The sequence below is a fragment of the Xenopus laevis genome, chromosome 2L, assembly GCF_017654675.1.
Source record: "Xenopus laevis strain J_2021 chromosome 2L, Xenopus_laevis_v10.1, whole genome shotgun sequence".
NCBI classification, from domain to species: Eukaryota; Metazoa; Chordata; class Amphibia; order Anura; family Pipidae; genus Xenopus; species Xenopus laevis.
In genome coordinates this window covers 66,075,151-66,091,606 of record NC_054373.1, presented here as the reverse complement: position 1 = coordinate 66,091,606, position 16,456 = coordinate 66,075,151, and the positions used below count along the sequence as shown (strand labels likewise).

The following is a 16,456-nucleotide window of genomic DNA, read 5'->3' as shown; positions in this document are numbered from 1 at the left end:
AATTATATGCAGTATAAACAGTGTAATTTATAAATAAAAATGACAGAATCCCTTTAAATACCACTCTGCACTAAATAATTCATTCTAGTTTTTGTAATCTACATTTATATCAGGGATATATCAAATCGACTACTTTAAGATTCGGCCGAAATTCAGAATCCTTTGTGAAAGATTATGCCGAATCCTGAACGAAATCCTAACCTTAATTTGTATATGTAAATCCGGTGGAAAAAGGGGAAAACCATGTGCAATCATCTAAAATTTGAATTCCTTGTTTGTGTGATTAAAAGTCACTAATTTTTTTTTTGGATTCGAATCCTGGATTCTCTACTTCCCTAGTTTATATAGACATTATCTAGGTGCTGAGGCAAAGTAAGTGTAGTTCTTTCAGAGTGGATAGCAGTTTTTGCACTTTCTTTGTCTTTGCATTACTTGACACATAGCATTGGCAGTGTTTTTTTTTTACCTTAGCTAAGATGTGTACTATGTTAGCTAAGCTTACTAACCGAAGGTTCTAGTGTTAACATGCAGCGGTATATCATTAGAGATCAGAAAAAAAGAAGTGAAAATTATAGGGTTAAGGTTTCCTCAGTTCTCTGGAATACGTAATAGTGATACATTCCTTGGTATAACTGTAGACAGGAACCAAATCTGGATCACATCTTTCAGTTGCATATTTTAGTAGAATCCCCCATTCTCTACCCCCGGGATGCTTAGCTTGGGGTGATGCAATGATGGACTGCCCAGGGCGAAAAGCTAAAATTGCAAAGAGGAACTGGGCACTAAGTGCATGAGACAGCAGAAGAGAAACTGTTGCCTGGTAATTACAGTCTTGCTGCATGGGGCTTGGTCTTTGCAGGGTGGTGATTGTGAAAGTAGACCGAAAAAAGTGATAGAGATGACTCTTCCTCCAAAATTAGACAGATGACTCACCCTGGCCTGATATGTGCTCTTTAAGGGAGTGGTGACATTTTTGTTTTGTTGCTAGAAGACAAATTTTTTATTTTCCTGCAAGCTATGTTTTATAAGGCACTGAGCAGTAGGTAGCAATAAACCAGGAATAGTTGATGAATGGCCTACAAATATTTTAACCTGCAATTTCCAGCATCCTACCAGCCGCAGGCAGTAAGGGGTGTGGTAGTTGCAATACCACAATTTCTGGAATACACAAGCCCAGTCCTGTAAATAATTTACATGATCTATAGTAGAAATGTATAATATGGGTAAACTGATATCTGTGTATTAAGCCATTTCTTCGCATCCCTTTGCTTAGTTCATCCCAGAGGCAGCCTACTGTTGTAGGGTGTAGGGAGCTATCACTTGCTGTTGAAAGTAGTAATGCATCAAATCCAAGATTTGGATTGGGCTTTGACTGCATCCTAGCACTTTTTTACAGATGTGGATACTTCTGAAGCCTAAGTGCCCTTAAAGTCACGTGGCTTTAAAACTCTGAACTACAGTGTAATTTTTGTGTTTACACAATGCCGTTTTCCCTCAAATTTGAATGTTCAAACTGGTGTTCAGATTTATTTTGATGTAAGTTTGATCTTTCATAGAGTTTTCAGTATTCAGCAGAATCCAAAAATTAATAATTCTGTCCATCTCTAGAAGTATTTACCCTAATTACAGCATTCAAAGCCCCTTCTGTATTGGAATGAAGTCCCAGAGTTCTTGGCCCGCTTGCTAACAGAACAGTGGCTGCTTAAATTGCAGGTGAAACCATGAATACTTGCAGCGTTTTCGCTTCTCCAGCAAGTTTTGTGCTTTCACTTCACTTCTTGGTTTCAAAGCTTGCAGTTTGACTTTACATTTGCTATTAGGGTGCACGGTCCTTGACTACATCTTGTAAAACCTTGGCATGATGCATTCTCGGCACAAAGGGAGAACCTGAAATTATATGTTGTACCATTTACTAAGATAAATTTATCATTGCCAAACCCTGACAAAACTTCACATAATTGTATTCTTATTTTCTTGCTTTTCATAGCTGTATTTAATATATCTCCAGCCCGGTTAATTCCATCCAGGATGCGTCATCCTTGCAACAGGATTTTGACAAACTGGCAGCTAAGTGGCAAATGAGATTCAATGTTGATAAATGTAAAGTCATTACACACCTGGTATGTAAAAATATCCAAGCCACTTATACCCTTAATGGGACTGCACTAGGCAAATCCAATATGGAAAAGGACCTTGGAGTCCTTGTAGATAATAAACTTGGCTGTAGCAAGCAATGCCAGTCAGCAGCATCTAGGGCAAATAAGAGCACTGGCAAGGCCCCATCTAGAATATGCCATACAGTTTTGGTCTCCAGTGCTCAAACAGGACATTATTAAATTAGAGAGGGTCCAGAGAAGGGCAACTAAGCTAGTAAAAGGTATGGTAAATCTTAGCTATTAGGAAAGACTGGCCAAATTGGGGATGTTCATGCTGGAGAAGAGGCACTTAAAGGAGAAGGAAACACCCCCTCCCTGCTCCCCCAAGACTAAATGCCCCCCGGGGAAATGCCCCATACTTTATACTTACACCTCGTCGCAGATTCTGGCAGCAGACTTCACGGCATCCATCTTCCGGGTCCTCTGTAAGCTGCCTGGGAGATCGGCAATCTCCATCAATTTCGGCGCATGCGCAGTTGTCGAAAACTGGCAAATTGCTCCAACTGTGCATGCGACAACATACCGATCTCCCAGTCAGCTTACCGAGGACCCGGAAGATGGATGCCGTGAAGTCTGCTGCCAGAATCTGCAACGAGGGTTAAGTATAAAGTATGGGGCATTTCCTGGGGGGGGGGGGGCAGTTAGCCTGGGGTGAGGAGGGAGGGAGGTCTATGTGGGGTGGGGGTACAGGGTTTTTTTCTACAGGGTTTCCTTCTCGTTTAAGGGGTGATATGATCGCTATGTATAAATATATAAGGGGATCATATAATAATCTCTCTAATGCTTTATTTACCAGTAGGTCTTTCCAGCTGACACAAGGTCACCCATTCTGATTAGAAGAAAAGAGGTTCCGTCTAAATATTCGGAAGGGTTTTTTTTACAGTGAGAGCTGTGAAGATGTGGACTTCTCTCCCTGAATCAGTTGTACAGGATGATACATTAGATAGCTTTAAAAAGGGGTTGGGTGGCTTTTTAGCAAGTGAGGTAATACAGGGTTATGGAAGATAGCTCATAGTACAAGTTGATCCAGGGACTAGTCCGATTGCCATTTTGGAGTCGTGAAGGAATTTTTTTCCCCCTCTGAGGTAAATTGGGGAGAGGCTACAGATGGGGTTTTTTGCCTTCCTCTGAATCAACTAGCAGTTAGGCAAGTTAAAATAGAGTTCAAAGGTTGAACTTGATGGACGAGTGTCTTTTTTTCAACCTAACTTACTATTTTTCTATATTATCCTTATTTTAACAAAGTGTGTATATATTCAAAAACCTCTTATTCCTTGATAGAGGATGGGTCGGTAACTGCACCTTGTGTCAGTAGTTGGCCATTGGAACAAATTAGCATTTTAAATTTCAGGCAAGTTAGAATTGAATACCTTTGTAAACTAGAAATTGGTGATTTCGGTCATAATACAGTGTATCCACTTGCTAGGAAGCAGTTATGCACACACTTACTACGTATGCAATATCTTTTACCTTGAAAAAACTAGATATCCTGAGGAGCCTCAGTAAATTACTGAATCTAGAATTATTTTAGCTTTAGACTCTCTTAAATGCAGAGGGCATTCTTTTTGCATTTAATTCTATTTTGGTAGGTTCTGCATTGCTTAGCTCAGCAGAATAATTTTGTGTAGTTCACGTAACGGAGCCTCCTAAAGGTCTGCGCTGTTCTTTTGAAAGCTGTTGAGAATACCTCTGCTGAGGTAAGCACTTCATATCCCATCCATATGTTTAAGCCAGCTCTGGCTGAATGTCCGTTTGTGACAACAAGGAAATCGGGCATGACTGAATTGCATGATTGTGTTTAATTGGGTCAATTATTTAACCCCACAAACTTGAAATGCATTTGAATTGGTTGGGGATTGTACTGTTTTTCTGCCAGCCACAATGAATAAATGTTTCTGTATGCTGAAACTACTTCCATTGCTCTGTTAGAAATTAATGAGAAGGGATGTGATAATTCAGTTGAATGGCATATTCCCTCCAAATCAGATGAAGATCAGTAATGTAGAAACAGCTGTGTATGGAAAGAATTTTAAGTGTACATGATTAGATATAGTTCTACTGTGCTGTCTTTTTAAGGCAAGATAAATGTAAGAAAAATAGTAATTCTGAACAGGCTATTTTTTTATTCACTTGACATATGAATTTCTTCCTTATTTGAATGTGCTGCTGGTTGAAAGTTAGGGTATACTTTATTTATATCCACCTGTACTAGAAAAGCTGTACACTGCACAGCTGGTAAGCAAAAATTCAAAGTGGATGACTTACTAATGGGTGCAGTGTTTACACTTGCTAACCAGCCAACACTTGTACCTTTTCATTTGCAAATAAACCTTTTTGTTTTGCCTCTTTACTAGTCCCTGCCTTTTCTTCAAAGTGTGAGTGCATAGTAAAACTATTGCTATGGACAAAAGACACCTGTAAATGTTGCCGAAAAAGGGAACCTGAATGCAGAAGGCAGACTTGCTAAATACAGTATTTTCCAATATGATACAGATTGATGTACCTCCATGTTTTTCTTTCTAAGTATAAGTCAAGCTTGATGGAATATATCCCTTATTGCCTGCACAAGACACCCTTTCCATACCCGAGTGATCCAAACAGGGTTGACAAGGGCAGGTATGTTACGTGGATGGTTTTGAAGGTTATTAAAGTTATAGACATTTTCGAACAAAACCTGTAGATTTTCAATACATCAGCAGTTTATCTGTGAGTTTTAATTGGTAATGAGGTGGTGTTCATTAGATCTGTTTCTTTTCTTCAAGAGTATAATAATCATGCTATGAATTCATTTCCAATATCTGCAGGCCTTTATCTTTCTCTAGTATGTGTCCCTAATGTGTGGAGGGATGTGCGAAATAGACTGCAGAAATACCGTATATACTCGCGTATAAGCCGAGTTTTTCAGCACCCAAAATGTGCTGAAAAACTCAAACTCGGCTTATACGCGGGTCATACCTCTGCTCTTCCCTCTGTCACCTCTGCCCCAGCCGGACTGCCTGTGACTGCCTGTGTCGCCGCCCGGAGCAGGTCCAGGAGCTCCGGGCGGCGCGTCCTTCCCTGCCGGCGTTCGCTTTCAAAATGGCGGCGCCCATGGCCGCCACGTGGGTAGCGGCGCCGGCCGCTACCCACGTGGCGGCCATGGGCGCCGCCATTTTGAAAGCGAACGCCGGCAGGGAAGGACGCGCCGCCCGGAGCTCCTGGACCTGCTCCGGGCGGCGACACAGGCAGTCACAGGCAGTCCGGCTGGGGCAGAGGTGACAGAGGGAAGGACAGAGGGAAGAGCAGAGGTGACAGAGGGAAGGACAGAGGGAAGAGCAGAGGTGACAGAGGGAAGGACAGAGGGAAGAGCAGCCAGGGTGGGGAGAGCGACAGATGGGGGGGGAAGTGGCAGAGGGAAGCAAACATGAAATAGGGGTGGCAGAGGGAAGCAAACATGAAATCCGGTCGGCGACACAGTCAGTCACAGACAGTAACAGGTACCTGCCCAGTGTCCCCCAATTGTTGCGGCTGGGTCACATTCACATTTTGAAATCTGACATGGGGCCCCTAGGCTTATACACGAGTCAATACATTTTTCCAGTTTTCTTAGGTAAATTAGGTACCTCGGCTTATACACGGGTCGGCTTATACACGAGTATATACGGTAGATGTAATTTTATGAGCTAGGCATCCCCAATCAACACACCAATTTCCTTCCTAACCTTGTTATTGCATCTATGTACTTTTTCTCCTCCTTTCTTCCTATTGTTGCACAAGTATGTATTAATTTTTATCTCTTTACAGAGCTTGTTTATCACATTCACATACTAAGGTAAATTTTATCAGGAATCAGTGAGGCTTGTAGGTTTTTTGAGTGTCAAAAGAGACTGGGGAAAGTAAACCAACACAGCTCCAAGAAGCATTGTATCTCGGGACCCTAGGGATTCTTTTGTCATTTATTATCTGATTACACCCCATCCGATAGCTAACCAAATGACATATCCTGAATGGTGGCAGAACATATAGTCAACTTTGTATTGTCAGAGTTTATATGTAAGTGAAACTGGCAGAATTTAATTCGTGTTTGACAAGATGGTGATGATTATCAGTTGGCGGCACCATCGGTCAGTGGTTAGGACTGATGCCTTGCAGCTTTGAAGTCCTGATATTGATTTCAACCTGGTACAAATTCCCTGTGGATAGTATGTTCATCCTATGGGTTCTGTTTATAATGCTGTGTAAAAAAAATCATAGGCATTATATGTTTTGGTTTTTAGTTATTGCTTACCTTTGTGTAAAAGTCCAATTTCAAAGGAAGTAGCTGTTTAAAAATGCTAATGTAAAATATGTTGTTCATTCATTGTGGCTTTTCTGTGTTCTTTCTGCATCTTTTTTTGTACTGGAACTTAATTGCAGGTTGAATTTTTCCCATTGACTTAATGGATTATCTCATTATGCAAGGCCTGAAGAGGTTTGATATAATAGCATCAAATTCAGTGTAAATTGAGGGCACTGTATAATAACACACACTTTGATAAATTTACCATTTATTTTACATAGCTTTTTACGCCATCCTCCCACATTCCAAAATCTTTCAGAAAGTTTAAAAAATGTAGCACAGTATTTGTGCATGGGTAGCCAACTTTAATTTTAAGCTCCATTGGCACTGATATGACTAATGCACATTCTTTATAAAGGCATCCATAATAGTTTAGAAAGTAGATAAATTTGTAATAGTAGGTAGGGTAGAGGTTGTGCATATTCACGGTTTTATTTTATTTTTTAAACTTAACATGGCAACAGTCAAATATAAGTACTTAGAAGTAAGCCACATAAAATGTTTATTTACCTCAGTTCTCCGTGGTCCCGAGCTCCTTCCTGTTAATGCGTTTCACGTCATTGGATGCTTTATCAGAGAAGGTCGAAACTTATGAAATGGCATACCCTTTTGTATTTGTCTTTTTAAATACCTTGTCTTTCAACCAATTTCATGTATGCCCATTACCAAAAAGCACACCTTGCATAGTAGCACTCTATACTGCAGCTCTTTGAAAGTTCAATCACAGAATGCTCCACTTTCTAGATTAAATCAGGATTCCCTGTACATTTTGCCGTCATTCTTCATAGAGACACCAATTCTGCCATGAACAGTGGCTAGTATGTCTTTCTGCCCATCATGCATTACAAGGTAGCATTGCAGTCTGCTCCTGTGAAGCTGTCACATTCTCAGTGTAAGGATGCTGCTATCACATTGACTAGTCCTGATAATTGATCTGGGTGTTATAAGTCTTGTGGTAAAACTGGACTGCAAAGAGTTCTATTATAACTGGGCTCCAGATTTTTTTTTTTTCAAATGGAAATGGGCATGGTAGACGGTCCTGCACTCAGTAGCCTACAGTCTAGAATGTGAAAAGCAAATGCGATGTAGGTAAATTATTGGCAGTGATGATGCATGGCTTAAGGTGGTAAGGAAAAAGCTTATTTGAAAACACGAGTCTTCAGAGACCATTTACTTATTATATTATGTATATTGATTTTTCCTTAGATACAAATGAAAACAACTGGCCAAATATTTATACTTTAATGATATATGGACTCTGTGCCATTCCAGGAAGCTTATTTCACATTATAATTGTCTCTAATGGCAAGCATGTGCAGTTGCTATTATGTACTACAGTTCTCTGGGGCTACCAAAGCGTTCCTGACCTATAAAAGAAGAGCATAATACTTATTCATGCCTGTAAAAAGTTAAACTGTTAGTAGGGCACTAGGATAGCCGTCTGCTGCCCGGGGTCCTGTGGGCTTTTTGGAATTCAGCCATTGTGGGCTCAGAGCAGCTGAACAAAGCAGTATTGAGCCCCACTTTGCTCTGCTGCATTGAAATCCGAGTGGGTCAGGAAATTCCTGACATTGCTGTACAGTCAGATACCCACTGCTGCTGCTGTGTGTATGTGTGTGTGTATATATATATATATATATATATATATATATATATATATATATATAGTGAATAAAGTACCCCCTCTTGTAAAATATAAGGATAGTATAAGTTACCGAGGAGTTTCATGACCATATGAAACTCCGAAGGCCGGGTGTTTTTATACAGGTCATGGAACTCCGAGGTAACTTCTAATATCCTCATATTTTACAACTGGGGGTACTTTATTTATTATAATACACAAGTTTCAGTGAGTCATGTGACAGAAATAACATCAGAACTCACCGTTTATAACTGATGACATCAGAACTCACCGTTTATAAGGATATATATACATACAAACTATAATAAGCATAGGGTTATGGCAGGACATGTTGAACTTGCATTTTTGTAAGATTTTTCTTTAAATAGCAGTCTGTCCTGCAGTGATTTTTCCAATGGAATTTCACTTGTTAGCAAAAAAAAGTGTGTATTTTTACCAGATGTCTGTCACCAAAGCTTTTGTTTACCTTCCAAGATTTTTAGCAGATGTCAACCCTTTGTTTATGAGACACTTGTAATTCAGTATAGGTATAGGATCCGATTAACCCGGAAACTCGTTATCTGGAAAGCTCTGAATTACGGGAAAGGCCATCTCCCATAGACTCCATTTTGTCCAAATAATCCAACTATTTAAGAATGATTTCCTTTTTCTCTGTAGTAATAAAACAGTACCTTGTACATGATCGTGACTAAGATATAATTAATCCTTATTGGAAGCAAACCAAGCCTATTGGGTTTATTTAATGATTACATGACTTTCTAGCAGACTTAAGGTATGAAGATCCAAATTATGGAAAGATCCATTATCTGGAAACCTCAAGTCCTGAGCATTCTGGAGAACAAATCCCATACCTGTAGTTCTTGTCCTCATTGATTTCTCTTAACCTGTCTAGCCTAAGGGCAATGACACATGGAGCATTTTGTTGCCCGCAATTAAGCTCAGCTACAGCAGGGCGTCAAAACATACATTGTGTTCTCTCCATCAGCGAACACATGAATTGCCACTGGAGAAACATGCATGGTGCGGGGAAGAGTAAACAAGGGACATTTGTTGGCCACTGCAGACAAGACTAATCACAGGCTACAAAATGTCCTGTGTGCAGTTCCCCTAATAATTTAACTTTAGTTAACTTGACTGTTTTGAGTTCCAACTGTCCACCCTCCATGATGCTATGGGTCTATCTAATCCACTTGCTGGGCTGTCCTGGGTTCCTCTAGTCCACACACAATGATATTCTGAATTCCCCTGATCCACCTCTTTTCCAATGCAGGGTTCCCCTTGTCCCCCCACCCTGGCTATCTTGCCTTTTGTTCTCTTCACTTCCTTGCTATTATTTTATTGTTGATCTGTTCTCGTGCTGCTGTTTGTTTAGTGACATTACAAGGGTGCAGAGATTGGTTTTGAGTATGTTAACTGAAATAAGACACCATTTTTAAACAGGTGGTCAGGAAATGCTGCTTGCTGATTGGTTGTTATGGGTTCCTGCACTTGGGAAAACTCTGTTTTTACATTATAATACTATGTATGCTTGTTTTGTTTGTTTTTTCTTAAGTAATATTTACATTCCTTTTTGTCTCCCCCAACTTTTCTCTTTACAGAGATCCGAGCTCAGCTCATAGAACAGCTAAAATGCCTTGACCAACAATGTGATCTACGCACTCAGCTTCTACAAGACCTACAGGATTTCTTCCGCAAGAAGGCAGAGATAGAAATGGATTATTCCCGAAACCTGGAGAAGCTTACTGAGCGGTTCCTTTCAAAGACACGTGGAGCGAAAGATCAGCAGTTTAAGTAAGTTTTTGGCTCAGAGAAGTTCTAGTGCTGTTATAGTGTCAACACACCCTTGGCTTAAAATTGTACTTTGTATTTTTAAGCTGTAAAAGATAAAATGGTCAGTATGTTATCAGCAACAGTTGTCTCTGACAGATTTAGGAGGAATTGTTGCTTTAAATATTGTCTTGGCGGACACATCAGGATGGGTTTGGTGTTTCTATGACATGGTATCTGGCATATGTCTCTTCCTGGGGATTGTAGTAAACAGCAGATGTTTTGTGTGAATTCCTGAAATTCCTGTTATAGCTCAGAGAACACGGGGAAGAGACACTGAGTGTGTTAGGGGAAATATTGGAGTGTGCCAGAAGCAAGGAGTGGTTATATGTTGTATAGGAAAAGTGCTTACTGGTGCAAAGTGTACCTGGGCTAGAGGAAACAGTTTGTTAGATGGAATGGTTGGTGCTTTCAGAAGATATTGTTTTCGAGGCCTGCAGAGGAAACTTTTTTTTTGGTTTATTAAGAAAGACAGAAAGGGTCAGCGTATGATACAAGGAACAGTGCAAATCTGTCAAGAAGATTCTTTTAACCACAAGGTAGAACAATACCTGCTAATAATATAGTGTTATGGTAAAGAGCAATATTAGATGGTAAAAATAATTTATACCCTTGGGATCCTTAACATCAAAACACAGTGTAGGCCCCCACTGCAAGAATACTTTTTTCATTTTTTTTCAAAAGAAAATACTGTAAATTTATAATATTCCAAGGTCAGATTAAAATAGGCCCTAGCTGGGTTAAAGGAACAGTAACACCAAATAATTAAAGCATTTTAAACTAATGAAAATATACTGTCCTGTAATTCCTGCACCTGCCATACCAATAATAGTCCTGAACCAGAGTGTCATGTTTGGTGGTGCATCTTCGCTTATACCGAGGTTACATATATAGGAAAACATTGGTCATTCGGCTATGGTTCCAAGAATATCTGGGACAACAAATAGATTTCACCCCACATCTTGCTAATTCACCTTTATCCTGGGCATTCAGGTTTATCTTGAAGTGCAAACAGGCATACTCCCCAAATCTCATCCTAACTGGCCTTTAGGCTAAGCCTCCCAACTGCTCAAGGGGGGTCAAGTTCCACAGTTTGGAAAACAAAGGTTTAGTGTGGCGTGTATAGAGGGTAGTATTTAATGCATTTTGGACATAGCAGTATTGCTGAGGTATGTCAGGTATACAGGGTATGCATTGTGTACTGTATTTATAAATGTATTCTTTATCTACATGCATGTTTTTAAGTTGTGTATTCATGGTGAGGCAGTTAAAAAAAACATCTTGGTATTAGCGTTTGCACCAGTAAGAATGGCAAATATGTTATTTTACCATCAGATTGTAAACCTAACCATGGAGCCCTTCCGTAGTGTGTGTGTGTGATTTGTAAAGATCTCCACAAGTCCGAATTCCCTGTCTATAGTCAATAGTACTGGCTTATGGATGGCTGTAAAACCCTGATGGGTCCAGTGTTATGACATTACGTCCAGGATTCAGATGAAAACGGTGTCTGTGTGGATGGTCTGAGGACACCCTGCAGGGAGTGTTGGGTGTTCTTCAGTCTGCTCGATTATATAAAGTACAGTTTTCCCCTTCTATGTTGATCTCCTTCAGATATGACGTTACATTTTTAGTGATGTCTTTTTCCGAGAGAAAGTGGCTCACTCCTGTTCATGGTACTGTTTTATTTATTATTTATTTATTATTTATTTGCCTCACGAGGAAACTTCGGAAATCAAGCGCCGCGAGTGTTTTAGCGCAGGTGATTCTTCATTCAAGCAGACGGAAGGCAGTTCAGGGAGATTGTCGCCCGGCAGAAGAGGCGATTAGTCGCCAGGCGACTAAATCTGCCCGTCTGCCCCAACCCTATAAAGTGGAGGATATATTAAAGAGATTGTTCACCTTTGAGTAAACGTTTAGTATGATGCAGAGTGGTATTCAAAGACAATTTGCAATTGGTTTTCATTGTTTATTTTTTGTGATTTTTAGTTATTTAGTTTTTTATTCAACAGCTCTCCAGTTTGCAATTTCAGTAACCTGAAGTAACTTGCCAGGATCCAAATTACCCTAGCAACCATGCATTGATTTGAATAAGTGACGGGAATATGAATAGGAAAGGGTCTGAATGTAAAGATGAGTAAGAAAAAGTAGCAATAACAATACATTTGTAGCTTTACAGAGCATTTTTTTAGATTGGGTCACTGACCGCAATTTAAAGCCGGAAAGTGTTGAAGAAGGCAGAACATTTTCAGAAACTAAAGAAAATAAATAATAAATAACAATTGAAAAGTTGCTTCGAATTGGCTATTGTATAACAAGCGTAAAGTTACTGTAACTTAAAGGTGAACCACCCCTTTAAGGTGAAATAGAAAGTAGATGAATATGTATGAGGTGGAAGTGTATCACAACATGCATTAGATGAACCGTGGTAGATATATGAGCTGTTACGTATAGAGGAAGGAGATGACCGAGAATCAGTGAGAGTGATGTGTGTGACCCAGGTGGACAGGATGCAGCAGGGGGACCGGAGGTGACAGCATTCAGGGAAAGCAAAGTTTAGGGAACAAGAGGATACTGTAATGTTTGTGCTGTGGGGGGAAGGTGGCTGAAAGTGAACTGTGGGTAAAAAGTGATGTCCCATATTAGTGAAAGACAGGATTTGCTGAGGGCAGAAAATCCACTGTGCAACTTCTATTTTGTAATAAGTCCATTCCACCCTGTTTATGTTTGGGTTACAGTGTACAGATTTCTGGCAAGGATTTTAGAACTTAATTCAATTTTCCGTTCTCCATATGCTTTTCATAATCATCACCCAAGGCAAACCAGTCTGAAGATTCAAAATAATGAGTCTCAAGGCCCCGCAGCAATATGTTTTTGAGCTCCCCCCAACATTAAGGAGCATGATCTGTATCTAAAAAATAAATGGAAATTTTGCATTAGTCATGATCCCAAAAGGACATCTGTATTGCTGTGCTCACCAGTAGCTGTTGGGTCTGTTTTGCTTAGAGTTACACCCAATGCAATGAAGGTTAAAGTGATACAGATTAAAACACGCTCCATTTTATAATTTCTTCTCCCTGACCCCAAGCCCAGTGTCACAACGTCTATGTGCAGCTTATGTGTTGCTTATGTGATGCTGTTGTGTTGGCTTCCTGACACAAATTTAACTGTATTGCTTTAAAGGGACAGTAACCCCCCTTTTTAATATGAGTCAATAAATAGTGCTTGTGCTTAAAATACTTTTTCTCTATTGGTTTAATCATGAAATCCTGTGGTTTATGTATGTTATTGCTTTAGCTAAACAGGGATATTTAAGATACTTCATGTCTGGTTCTTGCAAGGTAGATAATTACATTACCAGTAAATATATCTTCCCATTTATAATGGACTCCTGCTAACAATGTTACAACAAAGGTAAAAGAGTGAGGGTGTACTTGGTAATCTTAAGTATCTTCAGCACAAGTTGCAACAATTAATTGAACGCATGTAGATCAAGAGGGGATATTGCACCTTTAGGGCAATGGCACATAAGAAGATTTGTCATCTGCCGTGAATCTGAGCTAATTGCTAAATCTCTTGAAATACCTTTCTCTTAGTTAACATAGGGATCACTGCATGTACCAGATTTAACGTGCAGTGTTATTGCAGGAAGATGCCTTCTTTCACATCTTTCCACAATTATGTTGTTACATTGATGTCATCATCTTTACATTAACACAATTTGTGTGATCACATTCATTTCTTTTTTTTTTTTTATCAGGATATGCTGCAGTTCAGTGAAATTTGCAGTCCTGGCTGATTTAGGTTGGCATCTAAGTGAAGCTTTAACTGTACTCTATATTCTGTATCCTGCAAATGACCTTAAATCCATCCTCTCAACAGACTAAACAGCCAGGATAAATCCCAGGCAGTTTAATTCACTCTCTGAATTTGGCGGTGCATAAACATATCACAGCCATTATAACAGCAGGAGGCCATTTAATCCCACTCCAATCGCTCTGTGGAGGCCTATGCCATGAGAGCATGCACTGGACTCATTATACTTTTATAACTTAAGAAAATAACATGGCTGTTGAAGTGGACATTTCAATGATAAGATGAATGAAGGAACATCTGATGGTCTGGGTTTTGCTATATTGCACTAATAATTTGTTCACAGTTCTATATGTAAAGAAATTATGAGCTTGGCATAAATGAAGCTGTTTCAGTGAGGAAGATTTAACATTTGTTACTTGATTTAATTGATGAGTTTTTTTTTTTTTGCTGTCTCTTGTCATTGACATAAATGGAATCTGCTTGTATATGCATAAGAATCAGTTTTTAGCCCAAAAACACTGTGCAGGTTGGTATGCAGTTACCACACAAAATGTGCCTAAAAGTATATTTTTATGAAAATGGTTTGTTTAGATGAAGCAGGGTTTTGCATATGAGCTGTTTTATACATTTGTGTGCCCTAATCTGCTCTGTGTCTGCACCACGGCCAAGGCAGTGTCTTTTGGTTCAGACACAAAAGCTAGCATAGGCCAGTGGATCAGATGATTCTTGGCCTGCGTCTAGCCATAACCTACACGACAGACAATTTTTGCCCAAGTAACGTACAAAATGGTAATATTATTTGGAGGTAAAAGAAAATAGACACGGCCTGTAGCATGAAGTCTAAATGTCTTACTTGTATAAATTCTTAAATTCAGTTACTTATTATGAGCTTACAGTATTATTTTTGTAATTTCATAGTCATAAGTTTTATATGATGCTAAATCTGTCCTGTTTTAGGTTTCCTGTTCTGAACCCTGTTTGCTATAACCCCTTTGCAGGAAAGATCAGAATGTACTGTCTCCGGTGAACTGCTGGAACCTGCTTCTCACACAGGTAAAGAGGGAGAGTAGAGATCATGCAACACTCAGTGATATCTACCTGAATAACATTATTCCACGATTTGGTCAGATCAGTGAAGACTCTGGGCGATTGTTCAAAAAGGTGAGGTACTTTCCTTTAACTCTCTGCTTGCAAAGTAAATCTCCATCTTTTGCTTAAGATTTTTTTAGGTGATTTAACTGCACTTGCTTCTGGTTTTGCTATAAGCATCAAAATGCTAATTTTGGGTTCCATTTCCTGAGGCCAGTCTATATATCAAGGTGATGAACAGTCAGTCATGTTCTCACTATGGAGGAAGGCTGAGTTTCCTGTAAGGGTGGCCATACACGGCCGATGAAATCTGCCGACAGACCAAGTTTGCAGCTTATTGGCCCTTGTGTTGGGCCCTGTGACGGGCTTCTCCGATGGTTATCTTGCCAGATGTAAATCGGGCAGGTTTAAAAATCCCAATTGTATCGCAGATCGCATCTGTTTTTTGATACGTCCCTGTGATCCAACCGCCTGTATTGCATGCATTATGATCTGATCGTTGGGCTCTCCAAATGAGCGGATCTCTGTTTATGGCCACCATAACTCCTGGAGAAATGCAACTTTCTAATACCTACCTACTAACCATCATTAGCAGTATGAGGACTGCATCTTTTTGTGCTGAAAAGATGTTCAAATACTTTTTTTTTACCCGGAATGTGGATGTAAAAAGAGTTGGGGAGAAACACAAGCATGAAAAATTTTCTGGATGGTGCAAAATAAGGGCTGTGATTGCCCATTTGTTAGCCCCTTTGTGGAGTTGAAGCCTACAGGAGGCTCTGTTTGGCAGTACACCATTTTTTTATGCAACCAAAACTTGCCCTTCAAGTCAAGAATTCGAAAATAAGCAGCTGCCTTGAGGCCACTGAGAGTGAGATGTTACCTAAGAGCCACTAGTTGGGGATCACTGCACAAATTCTGAATTAGACGAAAAATAAAATTTTAATCTAATGGCTTTTTCTTTTAGTTATACAGAGTGTATTAATATTTAGACTTAATAAATTTAGATTGATAATTTATCAACTACAGTTCCTTCTAGGGCTACAGTAGCTGTTCAGTTCAATAGAAACTCAATTATTTTATGTTACAAAATAATATTGCTAAAAATATAATTTAGGGTAACATAAAGGGCCACTCCCCCCAAAATTTTTTTACTCACTTTACTAGACAAAATTCCTTCCTGCTTGTTAAGGTCTTGTTACATGATATAATGCAATGGTAGTAGAAAATATTGCTGTCTTGGTTACTCATCATTTGCCCCTAATTCCTTCTTATGGGAAGTATTAACCATGGCAGTGAGAATCAAGCATGTGCGTAATCCATGTCTGACCTTGGCATAGTATATTTCCATTTATACAGTATGATCGACAAATTATCATTTGCCCCTAATCTAATTCTACTCAGGTTTCATAGGTTAATCTCACATTTTGGGGTCCTTTAATTACTTGTCATACACTTTTTTACAAAAACTTGTATTGTTACTGCATATTCCCAAGTATTTGGAACTTAAAAATATCATTACTTTTACTGGAATCTGGAAAATGGTATACAAAGATGTGAATGTACCTTTATTATACAAGTGAAAGTGAGTCTCTTTGCAGCGTGCTGTTGTTA

The 16,456-nt window shown here is 39.4% G+C and overlaps 1 protein-coding gene across 2 annotated transcripts in view; it reads left to right on the top strand.

Annotated features, from left to right (window-relative positions):
- Positions 1–16,456, top strand: part of srgap2.L (SLIT-ROBO Rho GTPase activating protein 2 L homeolog) — a 107,198-nt gene that overhangs the window by 43,162 nt on the left and 47,580 nt on the right. For both annotated transcript variants that reach the window (XM_018245200.2, NM_001094430.1), the window contains 2 exon segments: positions 9,715–9,907; positions 14,755–14,917. In XM_018245200.2, the coding sequence (XP_018100689.1) occupies positions 9,715–9,907; positions 14,755–14,917 (356 nt within the window).